Source organism: Zonotrichia leucophrys, chromosome 5, assembly GCF_028769735.1.
Source record: "Zonotrichia leucophrys gambelii isolate GWCS_2022_RI chromosome 5, RI_Zleu_2.0, whole genome shotgun sequence".
NCBI lineage: Eukaryota > Metazoa > Chordata > Aves > Passeriformes > Passerellidae > Zonotrichia > Zonotrichia leucophrys.
In genome coordinates this window covers 17,751,192-17,774,073 of record NC_088175.1, presented here as the reverse complement: position 1 = coordinate 17,774,073, position 22,882 = coordinate 17,751,192, and the positions used below count along the sequence as shown (strand labels likewise).

Below are 22,882 nucleotides of genomic sequence, written 5' to 3'. Positions count from 1 at the left end.
AGTTACTCTACAGCATCAAAAAATAGAAGGGTGTCCCTCTCATTAGCTACCCAATGTGTCTGGGAGCAAGCAACAGAGATCTCTGGTAAATGTGCCTTTGAGGGTCCAGCATTAACCTGGTAAGGCACGGGCTGAGTAGGCTAATGAGGAGGTGTCTGATCTCCAATGGCCAAAAGAAAGTCAGTAATTATTTATGTCCTATCTATTATGTACAGTCTATTAGAGTTCTTTGAACTGAGAAAAACAGCGCTCAGTTTAGCTTGTTCATATTCAAACTTCCCAAAAGGTTTTTGACAAGCTTTCATCAAGTGCTGTTAAGATGGACAGGTGTCTGTGGGATGATAAAGGAAGTTTTATTACAGATCAAAAACAGATAAAAAGTAAACAAAAAAAAAATAATAGTCAGTTTGCCATAGCAAGGGGATAACTGAAGATGCATAATACGGAATGTACATGATCCAATGTAAAATTACAGGTTTATAAGGAGGAGGTTCATAAGGGCATTAATAAGGCATTTTATTACTTAAAGAATGAGTTTAAAAGCAAGTTATTGCCAGGTAATATAGGGTGTAAATTTACAGTAGATGAACTACTCTGTAGTGTTCATCCATGTTTGTGCAGCTCATTTTTACTACATGTGGTAATTTTTTGTTACCTTCAGTGTAATGTGGGCTGGAAGAGTCTCGTGTTCAGTTACAATGAAGTTAGGCATGTGCTGTAAACTTAAACTTGAGCCTACCTCCTGCGAATTTGTCACTATGTTTCCATTCTTTTTTTGATTATTATGAGCAAAACTAGTAGAAATTTAAGAGCTCCCTTAATTAGGCAAGACACTGGCAGATGAAGTTCAGTGTTTATAATTAACTGACTATATGATAAGGAATAATTTTGACCTCTTGAATGATTAATCTAAACTTTATTTCTTTAGGGAAGAAAAAAAAATTGTTTCTGAGTTTCATTGAAAACTCAGTGCAGATACGTGTTTTGACTTAAGCAGTAAATTCAGCAAAGAAAAATGATTAGTGTGTTTTAGGAACAAGATAGAATATATTGTGTTTAGTGTAAGCACCAATTACAACCTCCCTCAAAACTGTTTTCACTTCTGGGTGACATTTCTAAAGTGAATTTAGGAAAAATAACTGTGTTTAAAATTATTGACTGCAAATGCTGTTTTAATGAGATGGTGAAAACAAAGTTTTTTGAGGGAGGAGATAAGTGTGAAGGAATTACATGGAGCAATGAAAGACAAGGTAAATAAGGTTTATTTTATTCATGTTTCTCGTAATATGAGGAGGATATTCAGTTTAGCAGAAAGATATCGGAGTAAAAAGTTATAGTGAAAGTTAATAGTTATTGTCACAGAATTTACCTTCTGAAACTTCCCAAAATGGGATACTGTGAAAGCTGAAAAATTAGTAGGCCATAGTTTCATCAGACAGAATAATGAGCATTTTGCAAATGATAGATCCCTAGGGTTTACAGAAATAAAAAATTGCCTTATCAATAAGATGTTTGTTAAATGCATAGAAACCAAAATTGTTTTCATCTTCTGAAACATGTCAGACAGGATAGTCAGTTTGCGGGGCCGTTGATCTGAACTGACCTTTTATACTGAAGAGCATGTGCTGTGCTGCTGCTTCCATGTTTATGGGATTTTCTTTGTCACATTGCTTAACTGTAGTCAGTCTTTTTGTTATGATAAGGGGGTTTCTGAGACACTTGTGAGGAACCAAGTATCTGAAATTGGTGATTTCCCTAGTTATGTCATTTGGATACTTGCTAATTATTTTTACAGAGTGATTATGTCTTTGTCAATGTGTGCAGTGTAGTGGTTAATGGTGCATGGTAAAACAGTTTTTCAGTTTCCTGAAATGTTCTTGTTCAGTTTGCCCATTGGCTTGCATGAGCCTAGGATGGTGACAGTACTATTGTGGAAACAAGGCAGGTATGTTGGTAGTGAGTTGGGGAAGGTGACCTGAGGGATACCGTTCAGCAAGCCCATTTCATTGGAGAGGAGCTTTATTGCCTTTCTTGCCTTGATTTTTTGATGTAGAGATCTTACTGACTACTTTGTGACTTCTGCACTGCTGAGCTAAGAGGGGTTTTTTACCTGTACCTAGCGTAAGCTATTGGCCTTTCTTGATGGACAGATGGATGAAGGCTTATCTACTTTTCCTTTTATACCAGGCTTTAATATGAAGTCTTTATTTCGTGTGTATTCAGCATAAAATATTTCCATGTGTTTGCATTGCAAGACTTTCTGTAGGGAGGACATGAAAATTCGCAGCATGTGTGTACATCCAGAGCCAGGTGGCTGGATCCTGGATGCATGTGAGTGTTTTTCTTTGTAAATAGCATGCTACTTCTTTCTGAAGTATGCTGTAAGGTAAAAATTCTTCTGCAAGGCTGTATCTGTGTGAGGTCCCTATCGGTGCCTGGTGATGGAAGGGAGCTGGAGTTGATGTCTAGCAGGCTGTAGTACTTTGTAGTTATTAATGCTAGGGAGCTGAAGAATGTGTTGAATTGGCCAGCTTGACCAAGAGGAGGAGGAAGAGAAGGAGGGGAGACCTGATGGGAGCTCTGACTCTGTGTGTGTGGGAGAGTGAGAGATTTCAGGTCCCAGCTATCATCAGGAATAGCTCCAAATCTTGCAGCCGGGGAGTTTAATCACAGGGATAACATCAGACCACCCAGGCAAGGGCTATAGAGAGCTGCCTCCTTCTGTGCTATGCAGCCAGTCAGTGCCCAAGATCCAGCAGCCAGGATTCCTGCAAACATGCTGACAGATCCAGTGGAGGATGGGGCACTTGTCTTATTCTACGTTTTTCATTTAGACAAAAGGTAGAAATGAGAAAGAAGCAGGTGAGTTTACTAAACCTTAGGACCAGGGAGAGGGAGTGAGGAAGAATTGAATGGAGCATTTTACAGTGTCCCAGAGGAACACTGTATATGCTATGGGAATCCCAAAACAGTGAGCTTCATCTTAACATGAACTACAGCAATATCGGAAGCCAGACCACTCCTCATTTAACTGTTTTAGTTACACAGTGTGATACCCTCACCTGCTTTGTCCTCGACACAGCAAACTGCCAGTCTGCCAAAACACCCTGTACAGGTCCCAGTGGGCATCAGCTCTTTCCTGTCTAGACCTGAACAGCACAACAAGAGCTGTTAAATTTAGGGTGCAGCAAATATTTACAGAAATTCAGTGAAGGTGTTTTCCCCACTGACGAGCTTTGGGTTTTTTCCAGTGATGATCCCTTGGTTCAACTCAACCCACTTTATCTGAGTCTTAGTTTCAGTTTCCTTATGTGACTGTTTCTTTGGTTTTTACACTCCCACTGATAGAGAAAGGGAAGTGTAAAGAAAAAAGGCATCTTACTGTAACTAATAAGAGAAGCAAGAAGCAGGCAATCACCTCTGGAGGGGTCCTGTCTCTCACACTTCTGCGCTGCTGCAGGGCCCCATCTTCTCCTCACTCAAGCTGTTCACACAGGAGCTGGAATTAGTTTTATTACTACTGATTTAGCAGCATCAGTAATGTAACCAATTGTCTCAGCAGAGGTTGTAGGAAGTGAAAATATCACTGTAGTTTTTGCAGTGCTTATGTTGAACTCCTCCAGCTCTGAGGCTCCACAGGGAATAGAAGCAGAGGGTTTTGTTATGATGCAGCAACATCTGCAGATAGTCACTAAACAGGCCAGGCTGAGCAGCTAGGTCTCATGTTATGGGAAAGATTACACCCTGATCATCAAACTTTTGGCAGGATTGTGCCTTGTAAAAATCACTCCCACTGGAAGTTTTGAGGCAGAGAGTGTCTAAATGAAAGCCTGACTTTTTCAGGAGAAGGAAGAGGGGAGAGTTCAACCATCCACAGCAGCAGCACTAACTTGAGTTTTCTTTTTTCATTGTTAAATGGATGCATATGCTGGAGACACTACAAAGGAATTTGCGAGTTTGTCAGGTTTCCCAGGAATGTCTTTGGCAGGTCTTTGTCTGGAACATTTTCTGGAGACTGGAACACTTGTGCTCTGTATGCATATGTATATCCTGTAAGCTGGTAAGCTCAGAGAGCAAGAAGGAATGTCACAGGCCATTCTTTGGCCAGATCAGCCTTGGTGCACACACAGATTTCACACTTCCCAGCCTGTTAGCCCCAGTTCTTCCCTCCTGGCCAGTTGTTACTGCAAATTCAAGTCCGTACATGAAATGAAGGTGCTTTAATATGGAGTGTGGTCAGCAAGATGGCCTCTGGGTAACAGAAAGGTGGGGGTAACAGAAAGGTGGTTTTAGAAAAATCTGTTTGTATTACATGATTTCCTCATGGAATTTGGAGTGGTGCATTTTGTTACACTGTTCACACAATGGTTGTGTGTGTGTGTGTATGTCTTATTTGTGATCTGGGGTTTCCTTTGTCTCTTAAGAGGCACGTTAAGATAGTGTGATTTTTTTTTTTTTTTTTCTTTCCCCCCTATGCTGGGGTAGCCTGTTGGATTCCTGTATCTTAATGCATTAAGGAAGGCAAGGCAGCTGGACTGCTTTCAGTAGTACTGGCAGATGTGCCAGTAAGCTGTTAGACCAAGTCATGGTAGCTTGTCCTGGATCCCAGATGTACCTGGGAGCTCTGTGGTAAAGCTAGGAAAAAAGCAACACACTCTGGGGAGGGGACAGGTTAACATTGAGTATTTATATTGTTGTAGTATTCAGTCATCCCTGAAGGCTGAAGGAAGAAAAATAACTGAAAGAATACAGTAAAATTTCTTTCCTTTTTTTTTCCTCCACATGGCAAGTTCTTAGCTCTTCCCTTCTGTTAAAGATTTCATGGATCTTGAAAGCCTTAGGGGTATCTGTGTTTCAGGAAGGCTTGGCAAGTGAAAATACTTGTGACTATGAAAGCCAGGTAATGAAAGAAAAAGCACATTTCATTTGCAAGCTGCTGGATAACTGGCATTGGTGGATGAATAATAAGCAATAAAATGGAGAATTAGGGATTGACTGCAGGGTCGTGAAGGAGTCAAACTGGATAAACTTATGCATACATATGCTTACAGAGCATATGGTAAAAATAGATTGAAAGGCAAAGGAGAACACACTACAAATGATGAAACATTTTGCACATTTTCAGTTTTCAAGTGGAATGGTTCCCTCTTTGAACTCATTGATACAGTGTCATCTTGTCCTGCCTGACTCATCAAAATTTAAGGATTCTGGTCTGATCCTAAGGCAGAGGAGTAGTAATCTTATGTGTATCTTATCACGATCTTGTCCAGTCCTTCTTTAAACAAAAAAGTTTCTCATTAAACAGTTTATTCATGTATGCCTTTGTTGATAGGGTTTGTTGTGCTGAAAACTGTCTCCTCCCATTTTTGACTGTGAAGATTGTATCATTTTGAAGGGGTTTTTTGAAGAGATGAAGTAGGTGTATGGTTACTGCATTCTTTTAGCATATCTTTTATATGTGACGTGTGAAATATTGCTTGAGCTCTGGACCCCTTTTCCTCCTCACCAGTCAGAAAGACCCAAATGGAAATGTGAGATGTGTAAACTGCAGAGGATGCAGTGTGGCTCCAAGTAAGAGAAATGATCTTTAGACTTTGTAGATCCCCAAGCTCCACCACTTTTTAGGCAACATGACTGGCTTCTGCCAGAAAAGTACTAAAACTGCCAACTGGAGAGGATCAAGTAGGTAATTTATAATGTATTGCTTGTTGTAACATGTTGACCAGTGCAACTTTGGATCTGCTGTTCAGGATGTTGGTAATGAAAATTTAAGTCGCATTTTCACTGCCTGCCAAGAGGGGCAGAGTAACAGCTTCTGGTGGTGATGTGTCCCTGTTCACCCTGGTTGACTCCTAGAAACTAGTAAGAGAAGCATTCAGGACTTCAGGAGGCTGTTCCTTAAACCATGGAGGCTGATCTGCAACACTTATTTCAGCCATTAGAGAAGATCAAAAAGAAAATACTAAATTTATTGTAGGAAAAAAAAGATTATTGAGTATGATCATGGGCAACTCCTGAAGAACTCGTATAATGTGGATCAGAAAAGTGAAAGATATTAAACTCTTTTTCTGACTCTTGCTTGTGATTTCTTAGAAGTACTATACAATGGATCTTTGTCTGTAGGCTGCTATTAATTGGAAACAAATTCTATCCTGAAGGTTTTATTCCTATCTGTACTTGGAGAGTTCATATTTTATATTGAATTTTAAAAGCAGATTAACAATAACAAACCCCTCAACTCCTATATTCAGCACTTTGGGATCTCATTCTGTGTTGTGGCCTTTCTTTCAGTCTTAATTTTTTTTCAGAAATAAATTTCTCTGAATAAGGCATGACCATAGAAATCAGCTCTTTTAAGCTTATGTCTCTTTGCTGGCAAGGCAAGTTTATTGCAGTCATAAACCTACCTTGTAACATTTTAAAATAAAAATAAATGTAGAAAAGCACTTTGGCAGTATGCAATAATTTGTCTTTTGGCTTATTAGCATTTTATTGAAGTAAATGTAACATATAAGTTACATATAAGTACATATAAGTACTGTTTCTAAGAGGGGTCTCTATTGATATGGCTGACAACCCATATGTTCTTCTCCCCTCCCCCCATTTTTTCATGTTGTATCATAAATAGAATTATACCAAGTGGGCTCTTTTCCTTCTGTGAAAGCTTTTGGGGATTTACTATATCATGGTGTTCTTCAGTCAGCATGTTCCTTTCAGCTTCTGACATCTTTGCCATTCCAGTCAGTTTAAAAATTGCAACAAAACTTTATGAATCCTTCTGTCATGAGAGATTAGGTGCGTATTGTCTTGCTTTTTGCAAGGTCCACAAAGAATGTGTAGATGTGACAAGAGAAGTTTGAAAATTGGCATGTTTGAAGTGTGCAGGGTAGGCCACACAGGTTTCCTGTCATCCTGTCAGTGTCAGGAAAAATATTCTCAAGTCCATCACTGCAAATGAGAACCAGGAGTCTTATCAAGCAGGCGAGTTTGAGCCCATCTTGTTGCAACTCAAATTGAAAACCATCTTAATTCTTATAGACCCACACCAATAACCATCTTCTCTATTGAGCCCCACTAGCCTTTCTTGGTTTTGGAGAGATTTTTTTGTTTGGTTTTGCTCTGTTAGTACTATTTCTGAAGCTACAAGCTTTTCTATATGGGTATTTTGGTCCGGGTGACCAAAACATGACCTTTTACACCAAAGTACCAACTGATTTGCTGCTAAGTGTTTGCCTCTGTAAAGGGAAGAAGAATGCAGTTCCATCAGGTGCACAGGAAGACTAGAAAATGAAGGCACTGCTGAGCACAGGTGTGTTGGGGGTGCCTCAGTAATCCTCCCAAGCATCCTGGCCAGCTAGTTATAGCAGCTGAGATGTCTCAAAGCATGGCATAGTAACAAGCAGTAACACCTGTCTGGGTGGGCTGGCTGCAGATAAACCTTGTATTCTTGCTGGTGTTCTCTCTTTCTGAATCCCTTGCCTGTTTTTAATCCTTCTGTAGTTTAAACACCTGTCTGTCTGGAATGTGTGAAATGTCACTATTACCCATGCTAAGCTATTTGCTCATCTGCTTAAAAAGACAGCTTTTAAATAAGCGATGATACATTGATACAATGATAATTAAAGAGGAAAGCATGTCACAGTAATAGAGTAGGATTGAGGTCATAATTCATCAGACTAAATGGTTCTTGGCATCAAGATAATGAGGAGAGAGAATTAGATGAAGTCATTTTCATTTCACACATTGGATGTGTTAGCAAAGTTGTGATCGCTGTTGCTGACAAGCTAAGAATTGTATATAACCTGTTTTATTTACCATGTTGCCTTCTGTGTTTACATAATTTACCATTCTTCCTTCTTTTCAGACAATAAATTCTTTGTGACCAGCAACTGTCATTGTTAGGTATTTGTATAGTGCCTGGCACAATCAGAACTAAATCTCATTTGAAGCTTTCTGTTACTGCAATGAAGATGCTTTAAATTTTAATTAAATTCCATGGAACACAGCAATGTTAAGGGTGAGGTAGAGGCACCAAAATGTCACCTAATACTGTTTTCTGTATAAGGTCAATAACACTACCCATAGCTTGCCTGATTATGCCCCATTGAAGATCTTGTCTTAAATTGCTTACAGTGGTCTGGAACTTTATTTATTTGAATTAATTTTTTCTGTGCTTATTGTTCAATTTTCAGGACACTTCAGGCAAGGTGAGGTATTCTAGCCAAAACCAAGGCAGGATTAAAAAATATTTTGTGCATTTTAATATCTGTGGAACTTTTCTTTCAAATATCTTCATCTCCCATGCTTTGAAATAGCAATTTGGAATTCAGAATTTTGTTGAAGCTTGATTGCAGAGTAACTATTGAAAAAGCTTCAGGTGTAATGTACTCAGAGGAAGACCTGCTAGACCTTCTCAGCTTCCTGAAGCTTCCCTCCACACTGAAGATGTTGAACTGAATTTCTCTGTATTTGCACCTCTAAAATGTACTTTGGCTCGAGCTTCTGTTCTCCTGTGTTTTCAGTAACCTGGTCCATGCTGGACAGAGGACCTGTCTGACTTGACTGCAGAATTAGTAGGAGTTCTGCCAGGTATGGAGAACAGCTAGGATATGGAGGCTGTGAAATTTGTATCTGGACATAATTTAGAAGAGGACACTGAGAGCCATTCAGACAGAACAGAAATGGATGGAGTGGTAGTGTGGTAAATGTGGCCCAGTGAGCAGCCCACATTCAAGGATGGGATGAACAAAGAGGTTGGCAAAAGGAGTGGACTGGGGAGGGGAATAAAACCAGAGCTACTAGCATAGAAGACGTGTGAGAAACCAAGAATGGAAGTTTGGAAAGACAGATCAAGTGGATTTCCACTCCTGTAGAAAGTTCCAGACCTGAAATAATGTGGGTCAGGGTCCAGATGTAGTGAGGAAGCTAGTGCTGGAGGTCTGTAAGAATGAAACTGTACTGAGGAAAACAAGGAGAATGACAGCTGAAATGCAGAAGCTGAGACTGACTCTGTGATAATAATGACACACAGATGAGGAGCAAGGATGGGAAAGGATAGACCTGAGAAGGGGTGAGGTAAAAGTGGCTGCTTTTGGAGAAGTGGGCAGAATCCTAGGGTATAGCCACTAGAATTTAATCCTTTCCACAACTTGAAGTAGGAGTTCTGAACCTACAACATGCTTAGGTGCCTTGTACTACTAAAACACATTGAGGGACTACCTGCTGTGTAGTCCATGGCAATATCTGTGGTCCAGAGTTCAGTGAGAGGACGGTCTGTAGTCGTGAACAAGCCCATTTTAAGTATGAGTATATTGTATTGCAGTGAAGGTGGTATGTACTTGTTAGCGTTCAAAAACACATAATCACGTAGGGATTATATGCGGTGCTTTTTATTAAAGAGCTCTGGGAATCGGGGTATTACCCAAATCTGATTCCGACCATACATCTGAAATGATTATGTTTTATACTCTATCGTTATATAGCTTTCATGTTAATTATTAAACTTATATTGTTCTATTGTATACATAGATTTAGCCCCCCTCTGAATTTCCAACATAGTTTCTCATTATTCTTCTTATGGTTATATAATAATTATATTTAATTACTAAACAATCATCATATCTAACAATTATATAATTTATCATACTGCTTACGCAGGTGCAGTTGATCTGGGAAAGCACAAAGCTTAACATTTTAGATTCTATCTTTAACTTTTTCCAGGGCTCCACTACCATACTTGTTTGAGTAATTGCACACCAGTTCTGTTAGGAGAGCATTGTTAAACTATGCTTAAGTCACACTTGAAGTGTCTTAATAAGCATCCCTTTTGAGATCTGGAGCAGATGCAGGGCTAGTTGTTAGACTCTTCTTTGTGTCCTATGTTTTATTGGACACATGCCTTCCAATTGCTACAGAAGTGAGGAGGGCCAATACAGGTTCACCTGACTATGATCCTAGGCATTGTGCAGGCCCTGATGTTTCTGCTGTTCCCAAAAAATAGCATATGGTCATGTAATTTGAAGTAGTTGTATGTCAGAGCCTGACTGGGAGGCCTTTGCAAAGCTGGCTTTTCAACTTTTCTATTGTTTTGTTACCTTTTTTTTGAAATGTAAACTGTTATACTGCTGTAGTAGATCCATTGCATGATGTATTTCTTCAGTACATCAACAGATAGTATCTACATGCAGAGTTTGATCTTTCAAGAGTATAAGCAGCACAGGAGGAATGCTCGTAGAAAGAAACAATGGAATACATGTTATATGCTTAAAAACTTCCAGGTTTTAGAGCTTGATATTTCAAATATACACCTAATGTGATTTTTGTGCATTTACTTGTGTGAACATGGCATTTGTATGTGGTTGTGTGAGCAGTTTCTTTAATGTTTGGTTGAGTTTTGGTTTGAACTTTATATCTAAGATACTTATGCTTTGGGTTATGCCTGGATGTTTGTATAAAGAGGGGTAGAGACATGACAGGTGTGCATGGTTGGCTTATACTGACACAGCTCACCCTGACTGGAGAGGTACTCTGGTTCTTTGCTCAGTGTAATGTAAGCTTCTCACTTTTGATCCATGCATGTGGAGTTTATTTTTCACATGGCAGGAACTTTCTTACTTTGGGATTTTTGCCCCATCTTTGTCATTTTCCTCCTCAGTTCTTCTGTGGATGGAAGGGCTGTTTTCATGCTGGCCCCTGAATTCATCTCAGGCACGGTGGATGTTGGTGTCATTGCTCACTGCTTTGTGCAACTAGCACAGTGCTTTTGCATTTGAGTATTTCCATATTCTAGCAATTTCACTTCTTGTAGTACATACTCTATCCCATTTACTTAGTGATACTTTTTTCCCTTTTCTTAGCTTTTAATTGTCTCTGATAGTTTGTTTGGGTTTGTTTTTGTTTTGTTTTGTTTTTTTTTGCCTCCTTAGTTAACAAACCTGGACTTGGCAAGTGGAGCTATAAGCAAGGGAAATGCAGCTGCCCCACAGAGCTACTGGTCACCACTCAAAAAAAGAGGGTCACTGTGGCCTGTTCAGTCAGACACTCATAGAGATGACAAAAGATCTGTCTCTTCAGCAGTCAGGTAAGTTAAAATTGCTGCTCTAGCTTTTTGGAGAAGAATGCAACGCACTGCACTCATTGGTCATTTGTAATTTGTGTTTGGCTTCTTGCTCAGATGCAGGGGTGTGTCCAGAGAAGGGCAACAGAGCTGGTGAAGGGTTGGGAGCCCAAGCCTTAATGTGCAGCAGCTGAGGGAGCTGCTTAAGGGAGGTTGTTTATCCTGGAGAAAAGGAGTCTTGGGGAGCGGGGGGCACAATATTGCTCTGTACAACTCCTTCCAAGGAAGTTGTAGCAAGGTGTGTGTTGGTCTCTTCTCCTAAGTAACAAACTATAGGACATGAGGAAATGACCTCAAGTTCCATGACGAGAAGTTTAGATTAGATATTAGGAAAAATTTATTCACCAAAAGGATTGTAAAGTATTGGAACAGGCCACCTAGGGAGGTGGTGGAGTCACCTGAGGGTTTTTAATACATGTGTAGATGTGGTACTTAGGGTCGTGTTTTAATGGTGGACTTAGTAGTGTTAAGGTTAACAGTTGGCCTTGAGGATCTTAAAAGGAGGATCCTTTCCAGCATTAAACAGTTCTGTTTCTTAGGGCTTAGTAATGGTTTCCCTGAGGTCTAAAAACTAGCCCTGTGAAAATAGCTGTGTTCCCAGAACTGTCATGTTCGTGGTGAAATAAGGGCATAAATCAACATGGTGGATGAGAAGGAAATGTCTGGTTTTCCTTGATTATTTCCCATCCCTGTATCTGTAAGTTTAGGTTTGCTGGCATTGAGCAAACCTAAACCGTAGGTTTACTCAATGCCAGCAAACTTAGACCTTAAAGCATCTTCATGCTTTTTCCTTGAATATCAAGTGTAGATTGTTCAAAGATAGAGCAGTGTTTATCAGAGTTTCTTTTTCGGATCTCTTCTTTATACCTTATATTAATTTTGGGCACTGGAATTTATAGTTGTGGCTTATACACTCCTGGGAATCAGGGCAGAGGACTGATTCTATGGTAAAACTATTTTCCCTGTGATTCAAAGAGCAGCAAGATTTACTTGCAGGAGTCTGAATCTTGGAAGCTAGGAACAAGGCAAACTTGCTGCAGTAACCAGGCAGGAATACAGGCTCAGGAGTGCTGGAGATTTGAGTTCTTCCTTTGCCATTCCAGTAAATAATATTGAGTCCTGAGCCTGTATTCCTAGGTGTTCATTTTTGTCTTCTAAAACCAGATAATAAAGCAGAGCTTCTCCAAGATGTGAATTTAGGTCTGGAAAGCACTATGTACATGAAAATACTGATTTTTATCACTGGTGCCTGAATGCTACTGGAAGATGGAGAGAAGTGATAGAGGGAGAAACACAGTGCAGAAGGCATGTGATCTGAGTGGTGATCCTTTCCCAAATGGGTCCTTCAATGGAAAGATTGTAATGGGATTTGGAAAGCTCAAGTAAAATTGTTCTTTTTTCATCAGTCACTACTTTTTATCCTGCCTCAAGAAGAGGAATGTGAGAAATGAATTCCTGGCCTGTTTCTATTCCAGCACAATGTTTGCCTCAGGGGTTTAAACTTATTGAGAGAAGTGGTGGTGATTCTGCTCTTGGACCCCATCCAGGCAAGCTATTACCTAGTCCAAATACAGAACCTATCCAACAGGTGTAAATTGCCTTCCCCTCCTACGTGCCTTGGAAGAGCAGCAGCATGCAGGCTGTCCTAGAGCTTTTATTCCATTTTCAGCTGTTTGCACCTTTGCATGGGCTCACAGACAGAGCTGCAAACCCCACCACTAATGCCCAGAACTGCACTCTGAATGACATCCAGGGCGGTGCCTCATCTAGCATTGTGTGCATAGTTTAATTGTGCCTTTAGTTAGAGTTTGTGTTTTATTTTGTACAGCAATCTGAAAATACATCAGAATTTTCCAGTCACAACTGATAGAAGATTCCATCTTCAAACCTTTTATGAGTCATTTAGTCTTTCATTACTTCAGTTGCTCTGTTTTCTATCCTCAGAACAAGAGTCAGAAAGATGCCTTAAGACTCTCTATTGAATTATCTTCATGGCTGCTTTTATTGAATGGCCAAAATACTGGGAGTTAAGAGTTTTGTGTAAATCTGGAAATGGAAAAAAAATTCTTGAGGCAGTTCTGGATTACTTGGTCTGTGAACTGTTTAATGAGAGAATTCCAAAAGAATATCAAGGCCATGATGTATGGGGATGACTATCTTGTATTGTAAATGCCTTTTTTGCTGCTTGATTTGTTACATTGGAGCAAGCAATTCATAGAGTGTCATCTGATGGGTGTCAGCCTGTGCTCAGCATGGGATGACTGAAGAAAAGCTTCCTGTTTTGAGATTGAGATTCTTGTCTATGGGTTGCAGAATTCAGCAAGGATGGAATTGTTCTGTGAATAGATCTCTTATCTGGCTTGCACTTAGCTCCAGGTCAGGCATCTGTCTCTGAAGTGCAGTCCCCACTCGGTTTTTGAATGGCTCTGTGCTGCTGAAGTTGGTTAGAAGATGCTCGCAAAGCTGTAGGGTTCAGGCTATTCTTTTAGACAAATCATCTTCCCCTTTAATTCCCACTCTCACAGTAGTGGCTTACCTAAATGTATCTCAAAAGAAGTTATCAACAAAAGAAGTTATCCTTTCTTTTGTTGATTCCTTTGTGTTGCATGAGATAAGGTGCTGAACTAGTAGTCTGCTTGCCAAAAGGCTGAGGAGGTCTTGGGTTTGCAATACAGAGACAGAGGGCAGTTCTAGGTATGTTACAATGTTGTTTTACACATCTGCACTGCTGTGCATTTTGAGGGGTTTTTTTGCCGCTTTCCATAAGCATTGGCACTGTTTCCACTCAAATGATGGCCTAGTGTGTTGCTGCACCTCAGACAAAGAAGCCTGCAGGGCTGCACAAGAAGTGAAATGTTCCGAATTGTATGTGGCCTTACTTCTGACTACTGTGATGGGACTGTCAGCCTCTGGCACGTTTGCTGCATACCTGCCTTGTATATCAATGAAATTATACCAAATCTAGAGCTGCTCTTGAAAAAGCATTCTTCTGAAAGCATTCTTGGTTTCATAATAAAGGTAAAAAATCAGGTGTTTGACAGAATGAAACTTGTTGATTCAGAACATAAACTGGCTTTGAAGTATCTGTTAGCAAAGAGCTGTGTAATCCCTAGTTGTGAGGACAGTAGATGGAGGTTAGTGGAGGTTTCTGGCTTTGGAATTTGCAGCTGCTGTTCCACTTGTATTTGAAAAAGACAATGGATTTTGTCTCCAAGAATTACTTGGGCTCTGCAAGTCACAAAATCTTTAAGGCCTGGACCAAAACTAGCGAGAAAGATTTCTTTCTAGCTGGCAAAGATTTCTGTGTTTTCAGTGGGCGCCTTGTATTCAGCAGCAACCATCCTTGCTCGTGTTCACCTCATAGGGGGCAGTAAATTGGCAAGAATCCAGCAGTGAAATGGTCGGTGTGTTCTCAGATCTGTTTTATTAGCTTCCTGTTCATTCATAACCTCTATCCCAAACCTGAAGACTGACCTCACACTTCCAAACTGCTCAGCATATGTTTTTCCTTGGGTTTTCTGACAGACTTACCTAATTTGGTTAGGGCAGGCAGGCAAGCTTCCTTGTCATCTGTCAGAGGGTAGAATGGCAGTTGAATTTATATTACAGAGCCTGTAAGTTACTGCAGTCAGAGAAAAGGGGTTCTCCTCTTTTCCTTGCTTGACATGTCTGAAATACTTTTTAGCTCATAATTTCTGCCAAGGTGCTCAGGTTCATCAAGAAATGTTTTGTTGGTAGACTTGTCTAATCTGGTTTAAATTTATATAAACACATGCTTTTTCAATTTGCTGATCTAAGGTGGTTTTAAGTATCATTTACTCTGGTATCACTCTCAGTGATAGTAATAGCATTGACTCTCGGGGCCTCACAGGCTGTGTGCATGTACCTGTTGTATGTCCAGGTTCCCAAACAATCTCTGCTTCGGCTATTTTTGTTTTTATTTTTCCTTCCTAGAAGTATAGAATAGGTGGAAAACCAGAAAATGCTGTCTAGACATTTATCATCTCAGATGCCTCTGGGTTGCATTGCATATATTTACTGCTCATGTACAGATCAACAATGTAGGTGCAGGAAATCCAGTGCTACTTAAGAAGCTTCCTGTGCCTGCTCTAATAGAAAACATGTATCAATTTACATCCCAAAAATTCTACAGCAATTTGATTGTACTCTCTGCTCACTTGCACATTCCAGTTGACAAAAACAGTCTCCCAAATCAGGACCCTCCTTTCAATTGCTGGCCTTCCTTAGCCTTGCCTGGGTAGTGGGTACTTTCTATTCTGATTCCCCACCTAGTGCCTGCTGTTGCTTGATGCCAGTTTCTTTTACTGCTGGGGGTGCATGTACTATGTGTTCTAGGCTTGAGATGCTCTGATCACACCCAGTATACATCCTCTGGACTTATGAGGAAGAATCCCAGGTCTCTTTGGAGAGTTTTCTCTGAGCTGGTCTGTTTGACTTCTGTAGTTTCACTGAATCTTTGAGTTTTGTCAGAAAGACCCCAGACAGCAGCAGCAGCTGATTGTGGTTCACTGGTCTCAGTCCTTTGTCAGAGGGGCAGCTGGCTGTGTTTAAAATGCTGGGAAGGTGAAAGTGGCTTTGTTGTTTCCTTAGTTTTTATTTTAAATTTTGGGGCTGTGGAATGTGAAATAAAAAATTGTGCTTGGACCCTGACTAGACAGGCTCTGAAGAGCAATGAGAAGAGGGAGACTAAAATAGACAAAAGATGTGCAGGGTGATTCTTACAAGGATAGAAGGGTGACCACTTGATGGGACAGTCTTGCTTTTTTGCAAGACTCTTGAGCTAGACTAGGGTGGGCTTAGCATGGCAGAAGCAGCATGGGTGTTGCAGTTGAGGCTGTGGGAGAGAGTTAGCGACGTATGGGCTTGCAGCTAGAAGTAAGAACAAGAGAATTTCCTGGGATGTTGGTAGCTAGCACCAAGTTTTTATAAGAATAAATATCTTCTCTATGTAACATATGTGTTGCCTTGTTGTTCTGGCTTGATGGTAACTTTATTCTCTTCCAAATTGTTTTTTCAAGCTCCCTGCAGTTTCTTGCAAAGTGGAGACTGCTCTCCAGTGCTGCATTTGCCAAGTGTTCAGGGCCTATTTGTTTGCACAGCATCTAGGTGTAAGGTGATTTGGAGGCTCTGCTATGCTGCTGCCTGTGGAGGAAATGAAGGGATAAAGCAGCAAGCACTGAGGGTTACACAGTAGGTCCTCAGTTCAGTCTGAGCAAACTGCAGTGACCTTAACACCTCCCCAGCTAAGCACTACAGGAGTGCCAGAGCAGCAGCAGCCCAACAGCCCTGACTCCAGCCCTCTGCTAGCATAGCCACAAGTCTGTTCCTTGTTCCCCACAGTGCTTGTTCTCTTTTCCCTTTACCTTAATGCCTGAATTAATTTGATTTCTTTTTTTGAGGTAGAGAAGTAATTCAGGGTGGGTTCAGTGATTTTTCTGTAATCTCTGTCTGCATTGCCTCAGTGCCTCTGTCATGCTGATTCTACCTGTGGGCCACAAGAGAGGCAGCATTTCTGAGAGCCCTGAATTTGGGGTTTATTACTTCCTGCTCAGAAGAGGTTTGAGGAGGGCAGGTGAAAAATAGAACCTGGGTAGCTGTACATTTTTACAAGTCTGTTTCCAGTTTGTGCATGTTCTTCTCCCTGTGCATCCATGCATATTTGTGCCTGTATTTCCTGCCTTAACAACCTTTTACCTTTAGTTGGGGTTTTTTTGGTTTTTTTTTCCCCGTGCATGTCTCCCAGGGTCACCAGTGACAACTTGTTAAGTGTGGAAGCGAATTGTCTGACTTAAACTTCAGAAATACATGGCTCACCTTGTAATTTTTTTTCTATATATATATTGGTCACACTAAGGAAAATTGTCAGGGCCAATTGCTCTCCATCCTGCTTGGAAATGGCTCTGGGCCTGAGCACCATGGATTGGCAGAGTCCTCAAGGATCCCAGCTTCCCACAGCTAGGCCTTGGCTCTGTGTGTGTGGAGGCTGCAGGGAGGGAAGGCGCAGAGCTCGTGACTGGCCCAGACAGTCTGAGGCCTGGCCCCGCAGCTCGGCTCCCCAGACGCTGTTGAGTCGGACTTGGCTGGCGGCCGCCGTGCTGTTCCTTTGCCGAGGTAATAAGTGAGATTAATCACAGGACCCTTTCCAGAGGCAGAGGAGGTTTGTGCTGCGTGCAGGGAGACCGTAGGAGCCAGTGCTGGGAGCTGGAGGCAAAATCTGAGGCCTCACAGCGGGGCAGAGCAGGGCACCGGTGAAGCTGAGCAAGGGCGGCTCTCGCTCTGCTCAGCCGCTTCTGAGAAGCGCTGCTGGAGCTGCAGCCTGCTGCCTCCCTGAGCACAGGGGGCTCAGCCACTGCATTGCCTTTGTCTGCTGGCCTTGGACAATTACATTTCCTGCTAATAACTCAGAATTTGAGGGGGAGCAAGCTTCTTTTCGACTGTGTGACTTCCAGAGGAGATAAGAGGATCTTTCCTGCTATTCCCTACAGCATACTGTGGAGAGCAAGCAGCCCATGTTGATAAGTGGAGGAGAGTGACAGGGGTCTCCTATTTTCTCCCAAACCAATACTACATATTGATTTTGGGTTTCCTTTTCAGCTGCCTTCACAAACTGGCCTTACCCTGATGTAAACACAGGATTTGCTATCCTAGACTGTGCTGCTAATCTCTTCAGTACTCCCATCCTCTTCTTCAGAGCAACTATCTCCAATATCATCAGTACAAAAAATGTTCTGATGGGCAGCAGGGAAATTCCCTTTCTGAGGTGAAGATAGATTTTGCCGTCTAACTGTTAGCAGCTGACATGTACTTCTTGCAGTACTTTTTTCTGCATAGTCTAGTGTGGATATTGTCATTAATAATATTTTGCCTTCTGCAGAAAATGTAGTCCCATTGAATTGTAGCAGCGAGTTCCATGGTTGGTGCATATTATGCAAAAGTTTGCTTTTTTAATTTTTTCCCAAATTGTGCCAAAAGTCTGTGTACCTATAACAAGATCTCATGAAGGCAAACAGAAATGCTTGATTTATTTTCTGTCCTATTTATTCTCTGTCTTTTTATCGTCTCCCTTCTTGTTTGTCTCTCCTAAAATAAACAGTTTCATTCTTTTCAAATTCTAAATGGGAATTGTCCTGGCCATCTAATAATTGTCTGGCTATCTTTACTGAGATGACAAGAGATGAAAACAGTACATCAAGGAGGGGTAAAACATTAGTTTTATGTAAATAACACTGGTGTTATCTTTAATTTCTATCTCATTAGGTATAGGAATATCTTGTTGGTTTCTGACCATACTAAACACTGAATTTTTTATTAATATGCAGTTGTTTTTCTTTGATTATTACAGTAAATGTTGAACTGAACAGGTATAAGTAGTTAATTTTTTCCAGGGATGTTTTTTTTTTCTTTCCCCATTCCTAGGCAACTCTTCTTTTCCTGCACTGGTGGATTTTGTTGGCTGTGGTGGAAGTTGCTGGATCTTTTCTTGTTAAACACCTAATTCAATATGGAACAAGTTGCAATCTTCTTGTGTCTTGCCCTAGATTCAAAATGTTCCCCCAGTTTTTCCTGATCTCAGAGGTCTTTGAAATACACCGTATCAGTTGTAGATACTTCATGTTGCAAAGTGACCAGCACATCTTCCTTTCCTCTGCATTTATTTAATCCTCCCATTCACCATTAAAATAGTTGTTTTCCAGAGTGGTTTTCAGAGGGTTAATGTGCCTGTAGTTGTCATGGGGGAGATCTACTCTGCTCCTTACATTGTTGTAGGAATGAGGGGACCCTATATTCTGGTGCTCTGTAGGAGTGGCTCTGCCTCCAGCAGCCCTCCTCTCTGAAGGTTCTGAAAGGGTTACAAGGGAGCCTTGGCTGTTTCTTTGAGCTATTTGGAAAGGACTGGCCTCAGACAGCTTGGCAGGAACCTGAGGCCCTGTTTTTTCCAGCCCAGCCCTTCCTTCTGCACAGAGCTGTCAGGGAATCCCACGAATGTCTGGTTTTTCCCCCTTCCCTTAATTCTTTTAACAATATTTTTATCCATCTGTGACTCTTCCTCACACAAGGATCTCAAATTTTATCCATTGATGTGCCTTGCACGTATTGAGGTATAAATGAAAGCTGTGCTACCATGCCATAGCTGTTGGAATTGGTTCACAGTTGTGCAGCTGAGAGAAGGGCATTGGGAAGTTTCCCAGAAGAATGTCCTTTCTGGCATTGATCTTAGGGCAGGTCCATCTGGACTAAGAACAGAGGGATTGAGTGGGCCCATCTTTGAACTGTGCTATTCCTGTGTGTTACAGTGAGGCACTCTGAAATCTTTGGGCTGCATGTTCTGTATCCTCCCTATCAGAATGCTGCTTTGTAGAAATAGAAATCCCCTTTGTAAGCCAGGCTTATGAAAGTCAAGATAGGGTTTGTGACTTTTCCTTCATTTGCCTCACCCTGTCCGGGACTGCCCTGAAGCTGAACTCATTGTGAATATTTTGGAGATTTCCAAGTCTGCCCTGTACCTTTTCACTTCAAGTAAATGGAAGTGTAATGGGTGTTGTGGGAAGGGAAGTTTGGTTACTTGTGAGAGCGAAGGTCTTGAACAGCTGTGTTGAAGACACTGGTGTTGCACAGCTGAGGAAGAGAAGTTGAATTGGGGTTATATGGCTGTCTCAGTAGCCTGTCCAGTGCTGGGAGTTGGGTGTGATCTGAATTCCATGTAGAAAGACTTCCATTAGGCAGCCCTCCTGTGGGCCAGTCCCTGGACAACCCTACAAAGTCAGCAGCCAAGGGCCTGGAATCAAGCTCAGTTAAGGGTTTCAGTGACCCAGTACAAATGCCAGAGCAGGAGGTAGCAAAAGGGGTCAAAAGGTTTTCCTTCCTTACTAGGCTTTGTTTTGGAGCTATCTTCCATTGTACAGTGAACTTTCCACCAGCAATACACAGTCCACCAGCAATATTTTCTATCCAGACCGAGGTCATGCTTTGGCCTCCTCAACAGATGAACATTCTTCTTTTTGGTGTTTTGTACTGTGATATAAATGGGAAATCCCTGCAAAAGCACGAAGAAACCCCTTTCCTGTCCCTGAAAGTGTTAGTTGGCCTTTCCTGTGAAGATTGTGCTTTCACCTAATTTCCCCTAGCTTTATGACTGGTCAAGTTTTGTGGCTGACACCAGAGTTTGCAAATTGCACGTTGTTGGCTCTATGTCAGCCTGTTATTCTCTAGGGTTTCTCTGAGCTGCAGGTATCAAGCAGCAGCTGTTTGTGAACCATGCAGAGATCCAGTATTTAACAAGGATGTCTTTTGAAAAAGGGGAAGGGAGAAATGTAAAAGTCAGGATTATTTCAGTTCCCCTGTGTATGTGGTGACAGCTTTGCTTGGTGATCCTGTTCAGTAGGTCCTAGGGGTAGATGTGTTTTACAATCTGAAGAAGATGCAGCAACCAGAACTCCACTGTGGAGCACCAACTTTTTGTGTAGGGATTAGTGTGGTTTATAATAATGAGTAACATTTTTGGTTACAAGTACTTTTTTAGTGTCTACCTAACACTGGGATACTATCAGCCATTGAGCAGCTTGACCAAAATGCTCTGGATAAGAGAACTTGGGTTGGTAATGAGCAAGAAAGCTCACTCAAAAAAGCTTGTTACTGGATTGTCCAGAACCAGTGCCAATTACAAGAATTTCTGAATGCTCTGTTAGGGCTGGACTGTGCAGTGTCAGGATGGAAATGTCAAGAATCCTTTATTACAAGCAATTATTTCTAGGATTTCATTCTGTAACAGTAGTTGAAAGCTATATTCTTAAAAAAAGAAAAAGCACGGGAGAGTGAGCAAAAAAAGCTGGTTAGTGCTAAAAGATACCAGTTTCCAGACACCCTCCTATTGCACACATGGCATTTTTATGAATATTTCTTATCCAAGAACTCTTCACAGCAAACCAGGTGGGGAGATGCCAGGCCAGCCTGGCTGATTCAAATCTATTTAAAACTGGCACTGAGACAAGAACCTTTAGTGAGAGGAATTTAAAACTAAGAGAGCTCTGCTGGATGGTTGGGCATGTGAACAGGCTCCCCAGGGAAGTGGGGAGCTGCCAGAGGGTTTGAACAATTCTCTTGGGCACACAGTGTTACGCTTGGGGTGTCCTGTGCACAGCCAGGAGTTGGATGTCAGTGATCCTTGTGGGTCCCTTCCAACTCAGGCTGTTCTGTGATTCTGTGTTGCTTGGCTTCTTTGCTTGAATTTCAGATTGTGTCTGGCTCAGTACGTGTCTTCCACTCCCCTTTCAATCTTTCTGCTCTCTGGCACATGGGACTTGACTGACAAGTTAGTCAAGGAAGATCTGGCAGTGCTGCTGTGGGCAGCTGTCTGTCAGGGATATGTTGCCTGGGCAAGATTCATCCTTTAAAGCAAAAGGGCTGTGACTTTCTTGGTCTAAACCTTTTGTATGCATAAAGATTTCTTTATTTGCTTGCTGCTGTAAAAAAAAAAAAAAAAAATTAAATCTTCTCTGTGAAGAATGTAGCCAAGTTGGGCCATGAACGTTTTCAGTGCTGGAAATTTGAGTTTTCTCAAAATTCAGCTGAGAAAATTTTCCTGTTTGGTAGACTATCTAAAAAGGAGGAGGAAATTTCAAGTCTGGACCATCTGTTTCTTTTTTGATATTGAGATAAAGATGCTGGTGAGTAAAGAGGTGTCTGCTTTCATTTAGCATTTCGATAAGTTGAAGATGCAGAGACTTGAAATTGAATAAGTTTAGGAATTTTGTTTCTTGATACTGGTACTTAGTTCAGAAAAACTCTTCAGTCAAATTCTGAATTTCAAATGAGAATTTTTCATTATTAAAGACAATGTACTCCTTAGTGAAGTGACTTATGCCATTACAGTTTCCTAAAACTTCTCAAGCTGTTGTGTTAGAAACAGTGTGAAATAACTTGTTAGAATGTTCTGTTCAATAAATTTCTGATCTCAGCTCCACTAGACACGTAGGTGTGATTCTTTGCCAGTCTCACAATGCTAAAGATTCTGGCTTCTCTGTAAATATCTTTGGATGGATCATAATTTGAGCAACAATTAAAGGCGTTCTGATTCAGGCAGTCCACATGACAAAGAGAACAGAATCTCATCTTTTCTGAAGAAATCGGTAAATTGAGCAGTATATGTGAGAGATTGAAGCACAAGCACAAAAACTCAGCCACAAAAGTGATTCTTCATTGACTTTGCTGTTCTGAAGATTCAGTCTTTTGATGAACACATTCCTTTCTAGTAAGGAACTGTGTATAATATCTCCAGAAGAATGAGATTTGGATTTCTACTATCAGTGATCCCCCTACCCTTCTGTTTTCAAAATTCCTTACCAGAAAATCCAGGAAGTTTAGACTTATCCCTTAGGAAAAATTTCAACAAAGGTTGCCTGCCAATTAAAGATTTTTTGGAACAGTTGTCTTTCATAGTGATTGATTTTGCATATTGGCAATTTGCTTATCTTTCTTCAAAGCTGAAAAACCTCAAGGAGGAGCTGTGTTTTAATGTGGAATTAGTTTTGCTAAAAGGTCAATGGGAATAATAACTTCTCTCTTACCAAAGTTCACAAATATATTAATTTTTTTATTTTCGTTTCTACAAGTAAGCACATATAATACATTTAAAGGTATTATGTAAAATGATTTTGAAAACCCAGTTTTAATAGTTGGATTATTCTGGTATATTTAAAGAAACTTGGATCCAATCCATCTTTAGTCATTTAAATATTTTGTTTTTCT

At 40.9% G+C, this 22,882-nt stretch overlaps 1 protein-coding gene across 9 annotated transcripts in view; it reads left to right on the top strand.

Moving 5' to 3' along the window:
* TTLL5 (tubulin tyrosine ligase like 5) overlaps nt 1-22,882 on the top strand; it is a 123,664-nt gene that overhangs the window by 62,550 nt on the left and 38,232 nt on the right. For 7 of the 9 annotated variants that reach the window (XR_010440523.1, XR_010440524.1, XM_064714805.1 and 4 more), the window contains one exon: nt 10,926-11,080. The exons of the other annotated variants lie outside the window; for them this stretch is intronic. Coding sequence is in view for 5 of the 7 variants with exons in the window: in XM_064714805.1 (XP_064570875.1) it covers nt 10,926-11,080 (155 nt within the window). In the remaining 2 variants the exon portion in view is untranslated. The remainder of the gene's footprint in view (nt 1-10,925; nt 11,081-22,882) is intronic. 9 annotated transcript variants of the gene reach the window in all.